The sequence below is a fragment of the Phascolarctos cinereus genome, unplaced genomic scaffold, assembly GCF_003287225.1.
Source record: "Phascolarctos cinereus isolate Bilbo 61053 unplaced genomic scaffold, phaCin_HiC Scaffold_1;HRSCAF=81, whole genome shotgun sequence".
In the NCBI taxonomy this organism is placed as follows: Eukaryota; Metazoa; Chordata; class Mammalia; order Diprotodontia; family Phascolarctidae; genus Phascolarctos; species Phascolarctos cinereus.
Genome location: NW_027555514.1, coordinates 20,282,673 through 20,306,817, shown reverse-complemented (window position 1 = coordinate 20,306,817; position 24,145 = coordinate 20,282,673). Strand labels below are relative to the sequence as shown.

Below are 24,145 nucleotides of genomic sequence, written 5' to 3'. Positions count from 1 at the left end.
ATTTTATAGCCCTTTGGACACAGTTCTAAATTTCTCTTTGGAATGGGAGGATCAGTTCACAATTCCACTAACAGTGCATTAGTGTCTCAATTTTCCCACCAACGTTTTAGACCGAGTATTTTGACCCTGCTCCTCGGCCCTCCCCTCCTCAACACCAATTCCAGGATTTTGGTCACTTAGACAGAAATCTGCCTAATCCCTCAGACTTTTGGATAGGTCCCTCCCTCCCGCTTCCCTTCTCCCAGCCTAGTCCATTTCTCGAAAATCCGGAGCCCTGGAATCCCCGGGTTTGCAGGCTTTGCTCACATCCTTTCCTAGGGCTGAACGAATGAGCATGCTCCAAAAAGCCAGCGCCAGTTTGGGTTGCCCAGCAACACATCCCATGAATACGCTGCGTTCTGTAGGAGGCAGGTTTTATTTAAATGAGCTGTACTCATTGGTCCGTGCAGTAGAAGGCTCGGGAGAGGGACGGGAACAGGAGCCTGTGAGCCGCCGCTATCCTGAGGCCGCCCTAAGCAAGAGGAGCCAGCCTAAGCGCTCCTTGAATTTAACTCTAAGGTAGCCGCTGTGCGTCTGCAGAGTTATTCGCGAGGAGTAGAGTGTGCCACGTCTACTGAGACCGGGAGCCATGAACTTGGCCGGGAGCAGAACCTCCCCCAGGCCTTAAACTGCAAAGTAGGCATTGATTTCATGTAGTCAGGTCGCTTTGCCCTGAGCGGCTCGCTGTGGAACGACTCCTGTGCTGCTGGCCAGGGCACCATGAGACTGGTCCTGTGGCCAGCCCTCCTGGTCACCCTGCTGGCCCTGGGGAGGGGGGCACTGATCCCGGAGCCCGAGGTGAAGATCGAGGTCCTCCAGAAGCCTTTCATCTGCCAGCGGAAAACAAAAGGCGGCGATATGATGCTGTTACATTACGAAGGCTACTTGGAGAAGGACGGGTCCCTGTTTCACTCCACGTAAGTGATGGGGCAGGGAAGGTGGCTAGGTAACGGGAGTGCGCCCGCCTGGACCAGAGGGAGGGTGGACCTGACCTCGAGACTGGTGAAGAAGCACGCGTGGAAAACTCCCCAAGCACTTAGGAAGCTCCCACGCTGCATCTTTTCATAAACCGGGAATTCCTGGGTGAGGAATCTGCCTTTCTCTAAGGTCCGCACCTTCTCTGCCAGTTAGAGTCTTGATAAGTCTCTTAGAGCATGCCGCGAGCCTGAGGGACTTGCCTTGGAGTGACGCAGAGCCTCTAGGACCCAAGGATCTGTCTCAGAGGCCTGCACAGCACACCAGAGACAGGGAAAAAGATAAGACACAGGCCCTTTGCCCTCAAGGACCTTACGTTGTACAATAGCGCACATTTATACTCGCTTATGAAGGCTTTGTCAAACACTTAAAAAAATCCCATTCGATCCTCACAACCCCAACTCAGAGGAAGGTGCCGTTATTGTCTCCATATTGCAGATGGGGAAACTGAGGCTGGAGGGGTTCAGACTTCTAGTTGATACGGTAGGATGCCCAGTATCTTCCAGCCCTCTTTCACATTGCCTTTAAATACACGTATGGAATGTACGTAATTGCTTATCTTACTGTTTCTGATCATTCATCTACCCTTGACTTTGAATCCAGGATACTTCTTTCTTCTCTCCCTCTTTCCCCCGCAGAGAGATCTGCTAACCCAGGCTACTTCTGCTAATTGGCTATGAATACTCTGCTGCTTTCTGCAGCAGATAAATAAAAAAGAATGGTCCAAAGGCATTATCTCAGAGCTAGAATTGTAGGATATGATCCAAACCCCTCACATGGAAAAGGAGAAATGGGCGCACTGAAGTTAACTTTCCCAATCTGTTCCAGCCCTTAGGTAGCAAAGCCAGGAATAGAATCCAAGCCTTTTGGCCCCCTATTTCTTTTTATCAGACCTCCTACTGCTCTTCAGTTTTGGATGCCTCCCTGATGGATCTGATTTCTAGTTAAAATTCCTCCCCATGCCTGGGAAGGAGTCCTGCCTCTGGAGTCAGGAGGTGAGCTTAGATCTCTCTTTTACTTAGTACCAATGTGACTTTAGGCAAGTCACTTAAACTCTGGGCCTGGGCTTTCTCCTCTGTAAAGGAAAGGGGGCTGTATCTATGACCCTATCACCTTCCTATGTCTTCAGGAGCAAAATATACAGGAATTTCCTTGCTTTTAAAAGATAAGTGAGAATGCTCCACTCATGTGTTCTGTTCTGATTAATTCAACAAAGATTTATCTAGGACCCCACTGTAAGCAGAGCCTGGTGATGGGGAGATATAGAAATGAGGGTCAGCCAGTGAGCCAACAGGCATTTATTAACTGTTGGCACCTGAGGAGCAGAAATCAATCAGCCAATCAACCAGCATTTCTTAAGTGCCCACTATGTGCCAGGCATTCTTCTAAGCATCAGGAACACAAAGAAAGACAAAAACAATTGGTGATCTCAAAGAGCTTGTATTCTGATGGGGGTGAAAGCATGGAGATAACTGGGTATGTCCAAGACAAATGCAGAGTAGATTGAAGGTAACCTTTGAGGGGATGGTTCTAGCAAAAAAAAAAAAAAAAGGATGCTAGACCCATGTGGGGATTTGTTTTGCTTGACTTTGTATATTTGTTGCAAAGGTTTCATTTCTTTTTTGTCCCTATTAGAGGCAGTTAGGAGGTAGAGAAAGTAAGTGATTGTTCATTGAAAAATTTAAAAAATTTTAAAGAGTTCTGAGACCTCAGGGCTTAAGGGGAATTCTGGGGGCGGTAACTGGTATTTTTGGGGATTCTTCCTTTCTCTTTCTCCATGAGAGGCAGCTCTGCTATAGCAGAAGACTTAGGGTTGGAACACCTAGAACCTTTCTCCTTCCTCCCCTCTCTGCACGAGCTTTTTGGTTTCCAGATAGCAGAGTCTTGGAGGCAGGCACACACCCCTGCCTGCCTGTGTATGCAGTCAGTCCCTCATGTCTGACCACCCTTTTTCTCTCACTTTTCTTCCACAGGCCCTCCCATCTCTCTTTCCTCTCAGAACGGCTCCCAAGTGCCTCTTTCTATAGTTCTTCCTGTAGATGACTTCATTCTGTACCTCTTGCCTCATGAGGAGAAAGCAGCCATCCCCTGAGGGGCTGAAGTTGTCTTAAGGGGGTAAAAAAGATAGCAGCTTTCACTCAAGGTAAAAGGAAGGTGCTGCACTCATGGACCCCGAGGAGGAGACGGGGTGGCTGGGAAGCAATTCAGTGAAGCCAGGAGGCACCCTGGAATGGTAACTCGCTCCAACCTTCTTCTCCTTAGGCACAAACATAACAACGGTCAGCCCATCTGGTTTACGCTTGGCATCCTGGAGGTTCTCAAAGGTTGGGACCAAGGTCTGAAGGGCATGTGTGTAGGGGAGAAGAGGAAGCTCACCATCCCCCCTGCCCTTGGGTATGGAAAAGAGGGGAAAGGTAATCTTGCCACTTGGTTCTTCTGCCTCCTCCTTCCTTCTCTGTCGCACTCAAGTCTTTCTGCTTTGGGTTGAAGAGGAAGACTAGAATCTTCCCACCATCATCATCATCATCATCATCATCCCCATCATCATAATTATCTTGTTATTCATATGAATGTTATTGTCATTAACATTAATATAATTGTTGTATTTGATAACAGTTAATAACAATAATATTTATATCAATACCAACATTATTGTCATTGTTAATAGTAATAATACTAATACTAATACTAATAATAATAATAGAGGCTAGGCTTGTGCTTTCATTGGTATAGTGAGCTCCCAGATGAGAAAACTCCTCCTACCACTAAGTGTTGGCGTCTTCTCTACCTATTACACTCTTTTTTTTTTTTTTTGGCTAGGCAGTGGGGTTAAGTGACTTGCCCAGGGTCACACAGCTAGGAAGGGTTATGTGTCTAAAGTCAAATTTGAACTCAGGTCCTCCTGAATCCAGGGCCGGTGCTCTATCCACTGCACCACCTAGCTGCCCCTACCTATTATACTCTTGTCCAAGGTAATGGAGAAGTTAAGTGACTTGCCCTGGGTCACACATATGTCAGAAGTGGTACTCGAACCCCAGGCTTCCTGGGTCCAAGGCCAGCTTGCTAACCACTGCACTGAAGCTTCAGATCATAAAAATAGCTGATATTTATTTCATGCCTTGGGGTTTACAAGACATTTTACATAGAACATTAGAACTGGATGGACCCTCAGGCTATCTACTCCAACCCCCTGATGAAGACCATTCATAGCAGGCATTTAGCATAGTATTTGATGTATAGTAGGTGGTTAATAAAGAAGGGACCTTAGTGGTCATTTTGTCTAACCCCCTTTTGTTAGACAGTAAAGAATGTGGGCCCAACCCAACAGGCTGTGAGTGCCTTCCCTCTCCGTCACGCAGTGCCCTCGGCTTCTGTGGCATGTAGAGTCTGGAGGAGACCAGGTCAAACTCTCCAGGTAACCATTCCTCACAGTGACTGGGTAAGGAATGTGATCGAAATATTACCTTCCTTACACTGATCTGAGGGTTAGGTCTCCAGGTAAGTGACTTGTTAAGTCACAAAGTCTCTGTTCTACCCCCTTCTCCATCCCTCTTCCGTGAAGACTGGGTCAGGATGATACAGAACTTTCTGACTCAGTTCTGCTGGGTGCGGCTTCATTGTTTGCTTTTTAATTAATTCTCAGGACTTTAGACTTAGGACTTTAATTCTCTGTACTAATGTTCAAGCATGAGTCTGGAAACTGATTCCAAATGCAGTCCTGCTTCTGACACCTTCTTCTTTGGATCCTGGGCATCCTGCATTAGGAGGAAAGATCTCCACACCAGAGGTTCCTCTCCATACCAATAATATCATAGGGCTAGATAAAAAAAGAAAAATTATCATTATTATTATTACCACAGTTTTTATCATTCCTTTGTGTTCCTCTTCTCTGTCTCATTCATATACCTCACCCCTAATTTCTTTGTCTTTAAGTTCACTTCATTTCTGTTGTTGTTTTTCTTTTAAAAATTTTAAAAACATTTTTATTTAAAGTTTTGAGTTCCAAATTCTATCCCTCTTCCCCCCTCCCTGAGAAGGTAAGCAATCAGATAAAAGTTATACATGTGCAATGATGTAAAACATTTCTTCAGTTCATTTCTAATCAGTCTTACTATGAGTTGGCTTATTTGCTCTCATTTTTTTTCTTACTGTTTTCTCACACTCAGATACACGCCCCGAAATTTTTCACTTTTCCGCAAAACATTTACCCTGCTATGCCCACCTTCCTTCTCTTGGCTAGACACTGCTGAGACCTTCCCATTTCAGTACATTCTGCTTCTTTCCCAGGTGTGGATACATTCATCCCTTATAAGGATTCCACATTTGTATTCCTGAAAAGGGAGTTGCCAAGCTAAGCCTCTTCTGACATTCTTGTTCTATAGTTAGATTCAAATCTGGAAAAGAAAATCAGGCACGTAGAAAATGTATGCATTGGAGCTCAGACTGGTTTTAGGGATGATGGGTGTTTTTAACACTTCTGTGACTCCCCGCCTAAGCCGTCTTTCCCTCTCTCCTCTGCCTTTAACAGGGTGTTCACCATTTAACAAACCTAACTCTGCTTCCCTTCCCTGAAACTGACCACAGTGAAACTAACACACCTAACACTGGACTAACACCAGCTTTTTTAGCCTGGGGTCCACGCCTTCTGTGGAAATCAACGTGGTTGTGGAGAAGCGGCTCCTGCCTTCTGACCCCGATGGGGAACAGCTTTGAGTGGACAGTGTAAGTCTTGTTCTTCTGGAACTAAGAACCCTCTAACTCTCCTTTGTGGTCATCTGCCAGGGAAAAAATGCTTGGAAACATTTACCCCAAACTTTAGGATTTAACATATTTGGAAATAATTGAAAGAGGGGGTTTGTTTTTCCCAGGAAGCTTTGGGGGGCTCCAGAAAAGGTGTTGGAAATGTTTACCCCCAAATTTCATATTAAACATAGAGAAATATTTGGGAAAGGGGGTTCATCCTTCCCAGGAAGCTTTGGAGGGGGGCTCTAGGCAACTAGCAGAGACCTTCAATTTCTTGTAGCTCACATCTTCCTTTCCCTGTAAGTGCTTTTTTTTTAAACTACTGATTCATCCCCCATTTCCCAGGAAGTTGCTCAAGTTATATGGCTTTTATGATGGCTTCTAGCTGGAGGAATAATTCTGTTACAATTAGAAAAGGAAACTGAGGCTGAGAGAAGTTAAATGACTTGTCTGAGGTCTCATGGACAGCAAGCAGCAGAGCTGAGATTTGAACCAGGTCCTTGGGTTCCACTGCACAGGAGTGTCAGACTCACAAGCAGTCTGCACAACTCTCCACGGAGGCCAGAACCAAATTAAGACGTAATTGAGAAATGTTTAACGAGATAGTTAAAGACACGATGAGACACAGATTACATAGTTTGTGGATCTCCTCCCAGTCAGTGTGCCACTTGCTTCTATTTGAGAGACTCCACCAGACCCTCCTTATGTTGAGGTTGCTGGAACCCATCTGCGTTGTTTTTTTTTTCTTTTTGTAAATCCCCATTTTCTTCCATTTTTCTCATAGTAGGGCATCCTTAGTCCCACATCTCCTTATGAAACAGAAATGGGGTGAGGTGTCTCACGATCCGTGGAACGTTCTGCCATGCCGGATCGTCATTACAGAAGTCCAGTAGTTTCAGCCTCTTTGACCTCACCTGACAGTTGACTGTGTCATGGGATTGCTAGTCAGTTAGTCAATGGATAATCATTTGTGAAGTACTCACTCTGTACCAGGTACTGGGCCTATTTCATGTGATGTTATTGACCCCTGATTATGACATAAAGGAGAAAGCACCAAGTCACGAGTCAGGGGACCTCAGTTCAAATCCTACATCTGATGCCGGCTGGCTGACCTTATCTCTCTTGGCCTCAGTTTCCTCGTGTGTGAAAAGTGGAGGTTGGCCTACAGACTCTGAGCTCCCATCCGGTTCTAGATCTGTGACCCAGAGCTTTCTAAATCAGGTCTGCATGATGAGACTTTATTCTTTGAAAAATAAAATTTATAAAAAATTTAATCAAACTTTTTCTAATAAAATTAAGGGCACCAGACACACCAGTATTCAAGCAGGGGTACAAAAAAGGGGAAAAAATTACAAAGCCAAACCGGGGATTTTTAAAGCTGCCATTTTGGATTGGACACTCATCTTTTCTTCTCCCTCAATTTAGATCAAAGAGCTGTCTGTATAGACAGGTAATTGGGTCATAGCTTTAAGGCTATAACCATTAGACTGTAAGCTCCTTGAGGGCAGGGACTGTCTTTCTCTTCTTATTTGTATCACCAGCACTTAACACAATGCCTAGTGCATAGCAGGTATCAATAAATGACTTGGATTCATCTGTTGGCCCTAAAACCAGGAATCATTCTCCAGTGGGGGTGCCCAGAGGAAGAATAGGAAGGAAAGAACAAGGGGCTGCTAGGTGGCACAGTGGATAGAGCACCAGCCCTGAAGTCAGGAGGACCTGAGTTCAAATCTGGCCTCAGACCAAACACTTGACATTTGCTAGCTCTGTGACCCTGGACAAGTCACTTAACCCCAATTGCCCCCCCCCCCAAAAAAAGGAAGGAAAGAACAGAGTCGGGAAAAGACATGGGGAAGAGGCAGGGAATATAGGAAGAGAAAATGGGGAAAAAATAACGCTCCTGGTGGTGGGGGTGGGTCCCTGCTACTCTTCATGAACACAAGTTGAAGCAGTTATATCTGCCTTTGTGTTTGTTCCATTGTGTCAGTCGTGTCCAACTCTTTCTTGGCAAAGATACCAGAGGGGTTTGCCATTTCTTTCTCCAGCTCATTTGACAGATGAAGAAACTGAGGCAACAGGGTGAAGTGACTTGCCCAGAGTCACACAGCCAGACTTGAGCTCAGGGCCTCCTGCCTGCAGGCTCTCTGCACACTGTGACAGTTTTATGGACTCCTAGGAGGACAGAGCTGGAGGGGGCCTCAGGTGTCTGTAGTACAGTCCCCTTAGCTTACAGATGAGGAAACCGAGGGCCGGTGCTTACCCAAGACAGCTGGCCTTTCCCTGCTTCTCAGCTGTGCCAGCTGTATCCTTAGCCTGATGATAATAACAATACTTTTTAAAAAAAAATTGGACTGGGCAATTCCATTGATCTAGGGGCCTCCCAGGTGAGGAAATCTTCTGTCAATGCAGATCAGCACGTGCTCCACAATCTAGAACCTGGGCCGCTGAAAGGTTGGACTTGCCCGGGGTCCCCCAACCCGTGTGTATCTGAAGTGGAAATTAAACTGGGTCAGCATCCCTCTGCTCCTCAATGGGTTGTTCTATAGCGCTTTTAAAACAAGAAAAGTGATTTCCCTGCGTCACCTATTGTGATCCTCACAACCATCCAGAGGGCTTGATGCTGTAGTAATGGCAGAAGAGAAACTGAGGCTGAGAGGGGCCAAGAGACTTGCCCAGAGGCACCAGCCAAGATGAGCGGAGTGGAATTCAAACCCAGACTCTGAGTTTAGGACTCCCTTTGCTGTGCTGTGCTGCTTAGGGGACCATAGCATTAAAGGGCCTTGGGTCCATGGTTCTGCTTAAGTTGAACCAACTTCCAGCAGTTTATTAAATAGTAGCAGGGAAGTCTCCCCTGAGAACTTAGCCCAGTTGTACAAATGAGATTTCCCTTTTCATTCATTTTGGTCATCTTGGCTCTGAGCTGGGCAAGAGTACTGGAGTTCTCTCCATGATGGGCTGTGTGTGTGTGTCTAGATTAGAAAGCCGAGATCTCTAGGGAGCAGACCACCTGCTGATGAAGGAAAGGGAGCTCCCAGCCTCGAATCTAGACATGACCTCAGACCCATAGGGCATTCACTATGCGCAGTACATTTATGCCCCAAGTTTAGCTAAGGGCCTATTTTGTCCAGATCCATAAAACTTCTACTTTTAAAAGTAAGACATTTCAGTGAAAGCTTTTTTTCCTCACCCCCCCCCCCCCCCCGCAGGTCAAATTCCCCCTGAGAGTACACTGATATTCAACATCGATCTCCTGGAAATTCGAAATGGACCAAGATCACACGAGTCATTCCAAGAGATGGATCTTAATGATGACTGGAAGCTGTCTAAACAAGAGGTGAGGGCAAAGTGATGGCTATTGCTTGGCCAGACACAGATCGGGCGTCCGCACTAACTCTAGCACCGATGTCACGGGCTCCTCGTGAGCGGGAGGCACACACGCTGCTGAAGGAGAGGTGAACCAGCCCGGGTCAGAAGTGGGGCTGGGCAGTGGTGGGATCAGATTGAGAATGGCCACTGGACTTCCAGCCTAGGCAGGGACAAGGAGACCCAATCTTCCATCTGCCATGCCCTCAACAACAATAGTGAAAATGAGGTGACCATCTCCTGTCAAAAAGATTTCATATTTCGTTAGTTCCAAAGATCTGCAACTTCCTTGAGGTGGGTACACCCTCCTCTGATGCAGATTGCATCAACCAAATCATATCTCCATTGAAATATATCTTGTTATAATCAGGCAGCTAAATTTATTAAGAAAAAAAGGGAGGGAGAGTCCCTTTAGTAAATAGGAAATGTTATAAAAATCATTAGTTTTGATTATTTGTTTTTTAACTCTCCATTTGTAAAATAGGCATGTAGGTGGAGTAGTAGATAGGATGCCAAGCTTGAAGTCAAACAGATCTGAGTTCAAATGCCACCTTTAATACTTAATAGCTGTGAGACCCTGGGCAAGTCACTTAACCTCCATCTGCCTCAGTTTCCTCAACCATAAAATGCGGATAAGGATAGCACCTCCCTCCCAGGGTTGTTATGAAGATTAAACATCAATAGCTCTTTGCAAACCTTCATGTGTTATAGAAATGCTAGCTATTGTTATGATCAATAATAAAATAAAATAACCTGAAATACAGGTTGGATGATATTATTAATAATTCCCAAGTCATAGGGCCGACCTTTTCAAGTAGCATGATTGTTTCCTTTGCAGGTTAAAATCTATTTGAAGAAGGAATTTGAAAAGCATGGGGCAATGATCAACGAGAGTCACCACGATGCCTTGGTGGAAGACATCTTTGACAAAGAAGACGAGGACAAAGATGGATTTATATCTGCAAGGGAATTTACGTACAGACATGATGAGCTGTAGAGAACCATCCCTCTGGCAGAGAATTTTTGAGCCTTATTTTCTAGCGATGTTCATTCTGTCTGTTGAGTTGGTATTTATTCATAGGAAAGAAGTAATCGTCTCCTGCTGTGTGTCTTTGAATATTAAAAGAAATTTGAGTGAGACTGCTAAGTGCTCCTCTCTCCCTAATGAGCTGAGACCAAGCGGAAGAAGAACACTTTGTTGTAGAATCATAGATTTAAAGCCGGATGGAATCTCGGAGGCCATCTGGTGCAACCCCCCTCCTATTTTGTTGATCAGGATACCAACACACTTAGAGGGGATGGATCTTATCCGAGGTCACCAGGGGGCCTCTGAATCCAACTCCTGGTTTTCCCAGCACACTCCAGTCCTTTGTCTTTGAGCACACCAGCCTATCTCTCATTCTCACACCTGCAGCCCGACTGACATTTAACTAGCTTGCTCATAATTTTAAAAGATGGCAGCCATAAACACACTTCAGCATCAGATTTAATTAAATCACAAACCACACACTCAGCTCTCTACCACCCACCTTTTTCTAGAAGTTAGATGCATTCTGTTGGGAAAAGCCAAGGCTGTCTATTTTCATGGTGCAACGAAACTGCCTGATTTTTTGAGTTTTGAATTGTCGGCACGTGAGGAACTGAAGAAAATATGGATTCAGGTTTATTTGTTCCACTTATTGCTTTATTTAAGAAGAATGTGAGTAGCTAAAATGATTAATGATACAGAATAAAAAAATGTGCATTGTGATATTCAACAGATATTTACTAAATACCTGCTATGTGCCAGACATTGGGGATAAGAGATTAAAAAGAAACAATCTGCCCTTGGGAGCTTACATTCTACTGGGGGAAATGACATGAACACATAGATAAATACAAAATAGAGACGAAATCATTGGGGGGAGGGAAGGCACAGGCAGCTGGGGGGGGGAATCAGGAAAGGCTTTCTCTAGGAGGTAGCAGCAGAGCTGAATTCTGAAGAAAGCTAGAGATTCTGCCCATGACTTAAGTGGCAGATTACCAAGTGGTTCCTGGTACTCACCACATTTGTGACTGGGGCAAACTGGCGGGAGGGGAGGCGTGCAGGAGGCATCTTTCCCCCGCCTGTGATATAGTTATTTGAGGATCACAGATACATTGCCCTTATCAAATAGGAAGTGAATATAGTATTGTGTCACAAGTAGAAAGTCTCAGGAGAGGGACTAACAAACCAGGAGTGGCTTGAATCCAGGGCCAAACACAAAGGAAGAGGAATTTGAGACCAAATCTTTGAGCAGAAACTGCCATTAAAAGAACACTATTGGTCTTCATTGGTAGAGAATATGACAAGAAGCTGCTATGAATTCAGCTACACATTTATGTGAATTTATATTTCATTAATTACAACAGCACCTACATATATTCTGAAAGACAGTAGTACAAATATATACGAGGCACTATTCACAAAAGCTCAGAAGCCATCTGAGGCAACCCATAACGGAACACGAATCCATCTCTACAACATGCCTGACAAGAAGTCTGTACTTGAAGACCTCCAGTGATGGGGAGCTCACCACCTGTGACCCTCCTGGGTGGCTCTAATTGATGGGAAGTTTTTTCCTTTTATCAAGCCTAAATTTATCTCCCTGCAGATTCTACCCATTGCTCTTGGTGAAATATTTAAGGATAGCCATCCTGGTCCATTTCTTCCCTCCCTTCCCTCCCCTTTCCTTCTCTGGGGCTAATCTGAAGCCCTTCTTCATTCTGATTGCTCTCTCTAGACACTTCCCCATCCTAGGCAACTAGAAGATTAGGAGAGATCTGAATTCACATACTGTCTCAGACACCAGCTAGGTAACCCTGGGCGAATCACTTAACCTCGGTCTGCTCAGTTTACTCACCTGTAAAATGGGAATCATAATAGCACCTACCTCCCAGGGAATCAGGAGGATCAAATGAGATAACCTAATAATAATATGTATAATAATTTAATATGTATTTAGCATTATTTAATTAATAAACAGTAATATTAAATAATAATAACATTATGCAATAATTTATACAGTGATTTGTAAAGCACTACATTATTATATTATTATACATTATAAATTATATAATGTTTTTATATATTAATGTATTAAACATCAATTTATTATTTAATATAATTTGTATATAATTTATATAATATATTGATATTCTAAATACCAATTTATCATTTAATATAATTTTTATATAACATGCCATTGTTCTATATAATGTAGAATATCATATATTGCATAATAAGCATATTATAATATATTACATAATATAATATTAAATATTAATTAGATATATTAAAATATATAAATGTATTATATACACTATAAATACTTCATTTGATATGTAAAGTAGTTTGCAAAAGTTGAGGTTGGATGCTATTCCTTGGGCGTATTTGCTTGTGGTACCTTGGATACAGTAATCACTTAAGAAATACTTGTTAATTTGAATTCCTTGGGTGAGTAGGTGGGTGGGCCCAAGATAAGAGCGTCCATCTCTGGATCTGGAAGCAGCCCTGCTTGGGGACAAGACTCCTAAGGATAGCCTGAGTCCTCAGTCCTCCTGTGGGTGTTTGTAGAAATTCCTTTTCAGCCACATGTCCGTCCATGTCTTCCTGCTCACTGCCAGCTTTTTTTTTTTAAAGTTAGAAGATTAAATGCAAAGTCTTAAATTCCTACCAACTCAGAGATGATCAGAGATGCTTGCACTGCTGCAGATTTGGTGAGCCAGCAGGGGATCAGTCCTTTCTGATGTGGGTGATTTTCCTTTTGCCTCCTCTTTTCTGTAGTCCAGAGGGAGGCTTTTTAAATCGAAACATTTAATTACCTCCCCCTTACCTAAGAGAAGTTGTGAACCAAGACAGAGGCAGCTTTGTGGGTGGGTGAGAAGGGAGCAGCTGGCCTTGGCTGGCCCCCCCACCCCGTGGTTGCTTAACTCCCAGAGAACAGGAGACCTCACATTCGACAGAAATACAAGATGCTGTCCACAGCCAAACAGAAATGCTTCTAAAAGTTAGATGGTCATTTGGGTTAGCTCTTGCTCTCTAGTGCCTATGTGGGCTCTCAAACAATAACTGCCCAATGGTAAGGCACATTTGGGGAACAGATAGGTGCTCCACAGTCAGGGTTGGAAAGGCATGTCAGGAAGAACATTACCTTTCTGCCACTGGCTGGCAACCCCACTAACCCTACTCTGAGATGGGTAAGCTGAGGCCACAGAAGGTGAGAGGTCCCAAATAGTCAAGAATGGGGAAATCACAAACCCTTATGTATTCCCTGCTTGTTTCCTGGCTAAGCTATGATCCTGAGCCCAGAGTTTTGGCATCTCCATCTGACGAGCAGATGGAGATTTCCAGGATGGGTGACTCTAGCATCCTATGGGAAATGGTGCCTGGTCTGCCTTCCTAAACGAAGGACTCAAACTGCACCATTCCTAGAACTCCTCGGTATGAGTCAGTCTCATGTGTGTGTGGGGGAGGTGGAATTCTGGGCTTTGAGAGAAGTCAGCTTGGCTTACAGCTGCTCGGTAGATTTTTTAAAAAAATTATTATTATGCATTGTTTTCTTATTATACATTCATGGTCTGCTGAGTAAACTGCAGACAGTATCTTATTGTGGAGGCTTGTCTTCATTATGTGAAGCTCATGTGACTAGGGCTCACTGAAATGTAAGCTCAGAAAATTCACCAATGGGTGGGAGCTCAAGAGTTATTTTCTGATTAGGTAAAAAATGAGGAAACTAAGTGTCAGTGAATAGAGTGCTGAACTAGAATTCGGAAGACCTGAATTCAGACATTTATTAGATGTGTGTCCCTGGGCAAGTCACTTATACTGCCTCAGTTTCCTCATTTGTAAAATGGGGAATATACAAAATGGGAAATAGCACCTGTCTCACAAAGCTGTTGTGAAGATTAAATAAAACAGCAGATTTAAAGTGTTTTTCAAACCGTAAAACATTACATAAATGTGCATTATCATTATTATTATTGTTTTAAAATGGGGATTATAGCAGCACCTCCCTCCCTGGGTTGTTGTAAGGATAAACTGAAGACAACCTTTGTAAATTACTTTGCACATCTTAAAGTGCTATATAAATGCAAATTGTCACTGTTGTTGTTATATCCATACTCCCGGGTGGAGAAGTAGGCACTGCCCCACAGAGAAAGGCAAAGCTGAGGGATAGAGGGGTGATGAATCATTGAAAATATAGAGTTTAGTACTCACTTGGAGGACGGCTAGTGGCTGCAGTGGATAGAGCACTAGGCTTGGAGTTAGGAAGACCTGAGTTCAAATCCAGCTTCGGACATTTATTAGCTATGTGACCTTGGGAAAGTCATGTACCTCTGTTTGCCTCAGTTTCCTCATCTGTCAAATTGGCTGGAGAAGGAAAAGGCCAACCACTCCAGTATTTTTGCTAAGAAAACTCCATGGACAGTATTGGTGTGCTGTGGTCTACATTGTCACAAAGAGTCAGATATAATTGAACCATGACAAGGGGGTAAGCTAACTCCCCTATGAGGCCTGTATTATGATTCCCAGTGCTGTTTTGAATAAGGAAAGTGTGGTGGTAAAAGAGACCCTTTCTGCAAAGATGAAGGATTTTTTAAAAAATATTTTTTTCTTGTCCCACCACAAGTGCTATAATGCAATAAATTCACTTTTCCTGTTTCTTTTGCTGGTTGTAGGGACTTCCATGTGAAATCCATTGGGGGAAAATGCATCTTTTCTGGTTATCTAGACAAGCATTTGAACATAAGGGAGTTTTTTGGTCTCTACTCCGAAGTTGGGGATAAAATCTGAATTGTCACATATGAATAAATTCTCATTATAGCTTTAAGACAACTAAAACTACGAAAAGTTGTCTTTAAAAATAGACACAGCTCACTGACATATGGCAGTGCGTCTGCTCTGTCTCTCATTAAAGGCAAACCAGTGACTTGAGGAGAGGCAGTCTGGTGGGACAGATAAAGGACTGGACTTGGAAGCAGGAAGATTCAAGCACTTACAAGCCATGTGACCCCTGTGGAAGCCACTCTGAGCCTCAGTTTCCTTGCTTGTAAAATGGGGAGACTAATACCTGTATCATCTACTTATGACATTATACTGGTGCGTAATGAAAGGAATCCTGTCTTCAGTCCACTTCACACCCACTGGTTTTGGGGTGGCAGCATTTCCAGCAGGTGGGGGTATTCATTCACACTGCTGGTTTTCTGATGTGTCTTAACTTGTAGTAGTTACCCAACTATGTAATGCCACTTGCTTCACCATCCTCCAAGTCAAGTTGATCAGAATGATTTCATGAAGGAATGACCTACAACTATTGCTAGCTCATTTATTTCTTAGATTCCTAATAAGAATTTTGTCATTTTGGCTAGGGACAGGGTATAGCCCAGATGGTGGCTTTGCCAGAAGAAGGCAAGGGTTGGAAGAGGAATGGAGTAAGCGCTGACTATGTGCCAGGCACTATGCTAAGTATCTTACAAATATTATTTGATCCTCACAACAACCCTGGGAGGTAGGAGCGATTATTATCCTATTTTAAAGTTGAGGAAACTGAGGCAGACAGAGATAAAGTGACTTGCCCAAGGTCAGACAGCTAACAAATGTCTGAACTAAATATGGATGCCATAAGTATCCATATGTGAACACACGTCTTCTTGACTTCAGACCCAACTCTCTATCCACAGAACCACCTAAGCGCTTAGGTCCAACAAACTGGTGTTTCACGGTTCTCGTCAAGCCTTCTCAACTCTGTTTCCTAACATGGGGTACGTCACCCTGGATAGCATTCCCTGACTTTGCCATCAACATCCCTTGCAAGGATATTGGGTTAGCCCCTGAGGGGGATTCTTTTTTTTGGGGGGGGGTGAGGCATTTGCCCATTAAGTGACTTACCCAGAGTCACACAGCTACTGAGTGTTACGTGTCTGAGGCCAAATTTGAACTCAGGTCCTCCTGACTGCAGGGCAGGTGTTCTATCTGCTGCTTCACATAGCTGCCCTGGGGGGATTCTTTTCAGTCACAGTCATAGTCAGTATAATCTAGTTTTAATTTTTGTTCAGTTGAGTTCAGACAGATCCAGTCCTGGGATGGGTCACATCCTCCTATGGATTTATGTTTCATCTTCTGCTGTTCAGGTGGACAAAATGCTGCATGCAATTGAATAAAAATATTGGGACACGAGCTTCTCTTCTGCAGGACCGCCAAAAGCATCTTTGGAATAAGTCCAGTAGCAGATAAAAGGATGAGGACGATAATGGATACTCAGTCCTGTTTCCAGTATGTTCCCTGTGGATTTCTTCTGCTGTATCTCTATTTTTTGAAGCCTTTTAGAAAGTTCAGTGGAGCCTGGAGACCATGAGTATTTTGCATTTAGAGATGTCCATCAAAAATGTTCTTAAACTTTTACCGGTCAATAAAAATAATTTATTTACATGTAGATTCTTATGTAGCCTTATCTATAGGTTTTGAGTCTTTATTTAAAATTAAATTGATTATTATTATTATTATTATTTACTCTTCTCATGTAGCACTCTTGAGCAATCAGATTCCTATCTTTGAAAGCCTGATGCTACCTTGAAATTAGTAGAGCTTCCCTCCCCCTCTTTTACTTTAAAAGCACATGTCCTGAATTTGGGGTCCATGAACTTGGTGGTGTTGTCAAAAATATTGTGATAATTGTATTTCAGTATAACATGGGCTTCACCTGACTGCTCGAGGGGTCCACGACACAGACAAAGGTTGTGGCCCCGGTGTAGAGTGTTTTACAGTCTAGTTTTCCATGGCTTTATGTTGCATTTAATGTAATGGAATGTAAGTGAAATTGTCACAGAAGTTCTAAAACATGGAGCTGGAAATGCTTACATTTTTATCACCTTAATTAAGGCCATCCTAAGAGATTGGAGCGGATTATTACAACACAAAAGGACACCAGTATTTGAAAGCTGCTCAAGGGTTAGCAAGGGAAAGTGGATTATCTGAAGACCATTTTTGTTCCTTCATCAATTCTCTGTGTCCTTGCTTTGTGAGTGAGGCATTCAGCCTAAAAAGAGTGCACTTAAGTGAGTCTGAGGCAGGCAATTATCTGCCCAGCGATCTAAGTGCCTAGGAGAGACCTTGACTGTAAATCCTTTTATGTGATGCTTGAGAAAGAAATGACACGAGATGCTTGCTAAGAACGTTTTGTTTTTTCAGCTTAGTAGTACTTTATTTTTTCCAATTACATGTAGTTTTCAACATTCACTTTTATAAGATTTTGAGTTCCAAATTTTTTTTTTCTCCCTCCCCTCCTCTCTCCCCAAGATGGCATACAATGTGATATAGGCTATACATGTGCAGTTGTATTAAACCTATTTCCATATTAGTCATGTTGTAAAAGAAGAATCAGAACAAAAGGGAAAAACCATGAGAAAGAGAAAACAAGAGAAAATAATATACTTCAATTTGCATTCAGACTCCATAGTTCTTTCTCTGGATGTGGATAGCATTATCTGTCATAGCATTTCCATCTTTTGGAATTGTCTTTGATCATTGCATGCTGAAAAAAGCTAAGTCTATCAAAGTTGATCATCACACAATGTTAATGTTACTGTGTACAATGTTCTCCTGGTTCTGCTCACTTCACTCAGTATCAGTTCATATAAGTCTTTCCAGGTTTTTCTGAAACCCACCTGCTCATCCTTTCTTACAGCACAAAATTATTCCACTACGTTCATATACCACAGCTTGTTCAGCCATTCCCCAATTGATGGGCATCCCCTGAATTTCCAATTCTTGGCTACCACAAAAAGAGCTGCTATAAATATTTTTGTACATGTGGGTCCATTTTTTTTATGATTTCTCTGGGATACAGACCTAATAGTAGTACTGCTAGATCAAAGGGTATGTACATTTTTATAGCCCTTTGGAGATAGTTCCAAATTGTTCTCCAGAATGGTTGGATCAGTTCAAAACTCCACCAACAGTGCATTAGTGTCTCAATTTTCCCACATCTTCTCCAACATTTATCATTTTCCTGCTTTGTCATGTTAGCCAATGTGATAGGTGTGATGTGGTACCTCAGATTCATTTTGATTTGCATTTCTCTAACCAATAGTGATTTACAGCACTTTTTCATATGATTATAGATATCTTTAATTTCTTCCTCTGAAAACTGACTGTTCATATCCTTTGACCATTTATCAACTGAGGAATGACTTGTATTCTTATAAATTTGACTCGGTTCTCTATATATTTCAGAAATGAAGCCTTTATCTGAAACACTGGCAGGAAAAATTGTTTCCCAGCTTTCTGCTTCTCTCCTAATCTTGGTTGCATTGGCTTTGTTTGTGTAAAACCTTTTTAATTTGATGTAATCAAAATCATCCATTTTACATTTCATAATGTTCTCTATCTCTTGTTTTGTGCTAAATTCTTCCCTTCTCCATAGATCTGACAGTTAAACTATTCCTTGTTCTCCTAATTTGCTGATGGTATCACCCTCTATGTCTAAATCATGTACCCATTTTGACTTTATTTTGGTATATAGTGTAAGATGTTGGTCTATGCCTAGTTTCTGCTATACTATTTTCCAGTTTTCCCAGCAGTTTTTGTCCAATAGTGTGTTTTTTATCCCAGAAGCTGAAGTCTTTGGGTTTATCAAATAGTAGATCACTTAGCCATTGACTACCGTGTCCTGTGTACCTAGCCTATTCCACTGATCAACCACTCTGTTTCTTAGCCAGTAGCAAGATCTCTGCTTTAGAGATCTGGCATGGGAAGGCCACCTTCCTTTGCATTTTTTTTTCATTAATTCCTTTGATATTCTTGGCATTTTGTTCTTTCAGATGAATTTTAAAATTATTTTTCCAGCTCTATAAATTTTTTTGGATAGTTTCATTGGTATGGCACTGAATAAGAAAATTAATTTAGGTAGAACTGTCATTTTTATTATATTTTATTTATTATATATAATTTTATACTATATCATATTTATTATTATTTTAAATTAATTAATAACTACTAGGTTTAATATATATTTATTATATTAGCTTGGCCTACCCATGATCTGACTTTATTTGTGTGAAAAGTGTTTTGTAATTGTGTTCTTGTAGTTCCTGGGTTTCTCTTGGCAAGTAGACTCCCCAATATTTTATATTGTCTACAGTTGTTTCGAATGGAATTTCTCTATCTCTTGCTGCTGAGCTTTGTTAGTAACATATAGAAATGCTGATGATTTATGTGGGTTTATTTTATATCCTTGCTAAAGATGTTAATTATTTCAAGTAGTTTTTTAGTTGATTCTCTGGGATTCTCTAAGTGTACCATCATATCATCTGCAAAGAGTGATTTTCCTCATTGCCTATTCTAATTCCTTCCATTTCTTTTTCTTCTCTGATTGCTAAAAGCTAACATTTCTAGTACGATATTGGATAATAGTGGTGACAATGGACATCTGCTAAGAATAATTTAGTCTACAAATCTAAAACGCAGTGGGCCAGCTCCCTTGGTCCCTGGACTTCCCTGCATATATATTCCTCATGGGAATTGTTCGGAAATTTACAAATACTCTCCACTTGAGAGCCTGGAATGCCTATTTTGGATAAAGAGAACTCTTCTAAGTAATTGAATGCTGAGAAGTAGTTCTGAGCTCCGGGACAAGTTCAAGCTCCAGGGAAGAGCTTTTTTTCCCCCTCCTAGCAGGAAGTACATCTGGAATTTGGGGTGGAGATGGGCCAGGCTTCACTCATTCCCAGCTTCCTTTAACACTCTTAATTACTGCACCGTGCCTGGCTTGGCAGCGTCCTGTTTAATGACGATATAGCCCTGAGCCCCTAACCTTCACCCCTATTATCAGGAGACCAGGAAAGCAATCAAACAACGCTTTCTCCAGAAGGATGGCATGTTTTGGAAGCTTTATCCTTCCATAGTTGTGTGTCTTATTACTATTTAGATTTATTTTCATTATTGAGAAATTGTTCTCAGCTTTAGCAGTCGTGTTAACTCCGTGGACCGCCCCCCACATTTGGGATCGGGGGCTCTAGTTTTTTTCTTCCTCCCTTGGATTATTTTATGAGTTGAAACTGAAGAGGAAGGCTGCATGGTGAACTGGAAAGGCAGGGCATGGTGAATGACCGTGAGTTAAAATCTGGCACCAGTGACCACGTGTGTGGCTTTTCTCAGTGCTATTAACGGCCAGGAGAGGTCAAGTCGCTAGGATGAGATTACGGATGGCTCACTAGAGAAGAACATTGTGCTTGAGATGTTAATCAGCAAGCCTTTACTAACCACATATGATGTGCCAGACGTTGTGGTAAGGTGCTGCAAATGTAAAAACGAAAGTGAAATGGTTCCTGCCCTCAAGGGGTTTATACTCTACATACCTATACACACATGCATAATATACATATGCATACACATGTGTGTGTACACATGTGTGCACATATATTTGCACACATATATATGTAGGCATACCCATAGCAAGGCAACAAATTGACACAGTGGCAGGAGTGCTGGGCCTAGAGTCAGGAACACCTAACTTCAAAGCTGACTTCAGATATTTACTAGCTGTGTGGTCCTGGGCAAGTCACTTAATCCTGTTTGTCTCAGTTTCCTCATCTGTAAAATGAGCTGGAGAAGGAAATGGCCAACCACTCCAGCATCTTTGCCAAGAAAACCCCAAACGGGGTCAAGAAGAGTCAGACATAACTGAAAAATGACTGAACAACAAAAATATACACGAATGTACATACATATGTAAATGTACACACACATATATGAAACAAGTAGATACAAACTGATTACAATGCACTTTTGGGGGATGCTAGCAGCTGTGGAGATCAGTAAAGGCTTCCTGTAGATACTGGAACTTGAGATGAATCTTAAAGAATTTGAGGGAGGGTCACCTACACAATGGAAGCATTGATATAAAAAAATGAGCAAGAATCCTACAAAAAGCGTCAAGGGGCTGCTACAAGCACGGGAAAAGAATAGGTTCATAATCACAAAAGCATGAATCCTTCAGAAAACCAGTTCTCAAACTTTTTGATTTCAAATTTTAAACTCTAAAAAAATTTTAAGGACCTCTCCATAAGAGCTCTGTGTATATAGTGTATCTGTTAATATTTACCAAATTATATATTACATTACATATTTCCCAAATGGATATTTGATTACATTTTGATATTTACCAAATTAACTATTAGAAATTAAAGTGTCTTAGTGGTATTATGAACATAGTTTTGACCTCACGGCTCCTGGACCCAGGGCTGGTGACTCTTGGGTCACATTTGGAGAACTCCTGCTTCATGGTATCAAAAATAATAACCCAAAGGAATGATGGTAGGAACTCAAAGAAAGAAATTAACCCAAGAAAAGGGAGGTGGCTTTTTATACTCATGTCTTTTCAGAAACTTAAGGAAAACTATAAAAATGATCAAGTTATGACATCTTAGGCCCATAGATTTGGGGCTGGAAAGGGCCTCAAAGACTATGCAATCCAACCCTCTCATTTTACATATGAGGAAACTGAGGCTAAGATAAGTTAAGTGACTTGAGCGAGGATTGGCAAGTAGAAAGTTGCAGGGCTGGGATTCGAACCCAGATTCTCTGATTTCAATTCCAACACTCTTTCTACTGTTTTTTTTTCTCCTGATCGCCTCAGGTATTTGTGACCTTCCCTCATTCCCTCAAATGACTTTGTATATATTTTATGTTTATTTATATACATATGCCGCCCCCCCCCCCCCCGCCCGAATGTTAGCTCCTTAGGGCTGGCATTATTTTTTTTTCCTTTGCATCCCCAGCACTTGGCCCAAAGCACAGTGCTGGCCCATAGAAGCTATTTGTGGATTGAACTAAATGAGACCACTCTGCCTCTTGAATTAGGGTCAGAGGTGCTGAATTCTGCTCCAAAATAGAGTCAGGGTCCTTTGTCGGGCTTCTGAGAGAGTGGGCGCTTTTTTCATAGCAGTCCCTTCCTCGTTTATTTGATTTTCCCTTGTAATTTGTTTTTTTAAAATTTTTGGTCTGAATCCCTTTGAGTACATAAACTTTCCCATAATACCTTGTGGGTCCTCTTTTATTGCCTGTATTATTCTGTTTTCTCTTTTGTATCATCATCTGTTTAAGAAGATTAAGTGGTGTACTAAAATTAATTGATTCTTTCTCTGGCATTAAGACTGAGCTCTAAATCAATTCCACTTCTCTGATTCCCTCTTAATACTTGACGACCTCGACAGTAACGAGTTTATGGCTGATTGTCTTCCCCACTGCCTATTCCGTCTAAGCTGTCATACCGATTTTGAATGTCTTATGTGCCTTAGCCCTTTATGAAGATAGACAGTGGGGTCATCTAAGAAGGCAACAATCACTTTGATAGAAAGAGAAATTCTATGACTCCTTATTACAAATGAGCATCGTCAGTAAAATCTCTAGAGATCTGGAAGGGACCCTAAGGATAGTCTAGGCCAACACTCCTATTTTACAGAGGAGGTCCAGACCTGGGAAGGCATTTGTCCACAGGCACACAGCTCCTATGAGTCAGAGGTAGGATTAAAACCCATTTCTCCAAGACTTATTCCCCATCCCAGGCTGCCTTTCTGATTTCAACCCAACCAACAGGGTGGCCCTGTGGGTGTCTCATGTTTGGTCCTGAAAACATGCTGCCACCAAATGGGCACCGTGGGAAGAACACTTGACTTAGACTCAGGAAGACTTGCTTTCCAATTCAGCCTCAGACACTTAAATCATTTAACACCTTTTTCTCTCAGTTTTCACACCTGTAACATGAGGAATAATAACGACTACTTCCCAGGATGGTTGTGAGAATAAAACAAGATATTTGTAAAGTACTTCACCAGCCTTAAGGAACTATGTAAATGCTAGCTATCATTATTGTGTTTCTTTGAAATTTCATGTGAACTCAAAAGTAACACTACTCTACCACCACTACCACCAGTTCGGTTACTCTTACTACTACCACCACCACTACTACCACCACTACCACCATCACCACCATAACCAGCACCACTACTTCTTCTACTACTACTACTACTACTACTACTACTACTACTACTACCACTACCATTATCATCACCACCATTATTACTGTCACCACCACTACTACCACCACTATTACTACTACTACCATTACTACAACAAATACTACTATAATTCCTTTAAGGTTTGCACAATATTTTATTTACATTATCTCATAGCAAACTTATGAGGCAATGCTACAGGTGGTTTTATGCCCATTTTATAGATGAGGAAAATGGGGCTCCGAGGTTAAGTAACTTGCCTAAGGTCACACAACCAGTAAGTGCTAGAGACAAGATTTGAACTCAGTGTCTCCTGTCTCCAAGTCTAGTACTCAAAGCTGGAAGGGACCTCCAAGACAGGTCATCAAGCCTTTTCAGGCACAAGAGTTCTGTCTACAATATACCACCCATGGTCATTATACAGCCTTTCCTTTAAAATTTAAATGAAGGGAAATCACTGTCATCCAAACCATTCATTCCTTTTGGGGATGGTTTTGATTGTGAGGAAGTTTTTCCTTATGTCAAGGCTAAATTTGCATTTCGAAACTTGAATTCAACAAACTTTTAAATGTCTCCCAAAATAATTTACAGCAATTTCAAGAGAGAGAAGATGACAACAAGCCAAGGCCGTAAGAGGCTTTTTGAGGGAAGCGTCACCTGTGTTAGCCTTGAGTGTCAGGATAGTAGTCCAGGTGACCAATGAATCCAGAAGACATTTCTCTTCCCCAAGTTCCTCTATCGCTCTTTCTTCTCTCCCAACATCAGTTTGCCTCTTGGTCGCCTTCATTGGCTCCTTTCTCATGGGATTCTAGCCAAGGGTCACTCAGGAGGATTAAACTCCTAGAAGTTATAAAACAGTGTGAGATTCTGCCTCTGCTCTTCCCTGGGAGTTTCTCATCACTTCTATTTCCACCTGTTAGGGACAAGTAGAGCAAAACGAATCCCTCTTCTCCATCATAGTCCTTCCAGTACTCTCCTATCTCCCCAAAGT

At 42.1% G+C, this 24,145-nt stretch overlaps 1 protein-coding gene across 1 annotated transcript; it reads left to right on the top strand.

Annotated features, from left to right (window-relative positions):
• Positions 1-441: 441 nt before the first annotated feature.
• FKBP14 (FKBP prolyl isomerase 14) lies at positions 442-10,877 on the top strand. The gene is made up of 4 exons (XM_020993365.2): positions 442-956; positions 3,277-3,428; positions 8,964-9,091; positions 9,959-10,877. Exons 1-4 carry the CDS (start codon positions 760-762, stop codon positions 10,115-10,117), a joined length of 636 nt encoding a protein of 211 aa, XP_020849024.1. The 5' UTR covers positions 442-759; the 3' UTR covers positions 10,118-10,877.
• Positions 10,878-24,145: the final 13,268 nt, after the last annotated feature.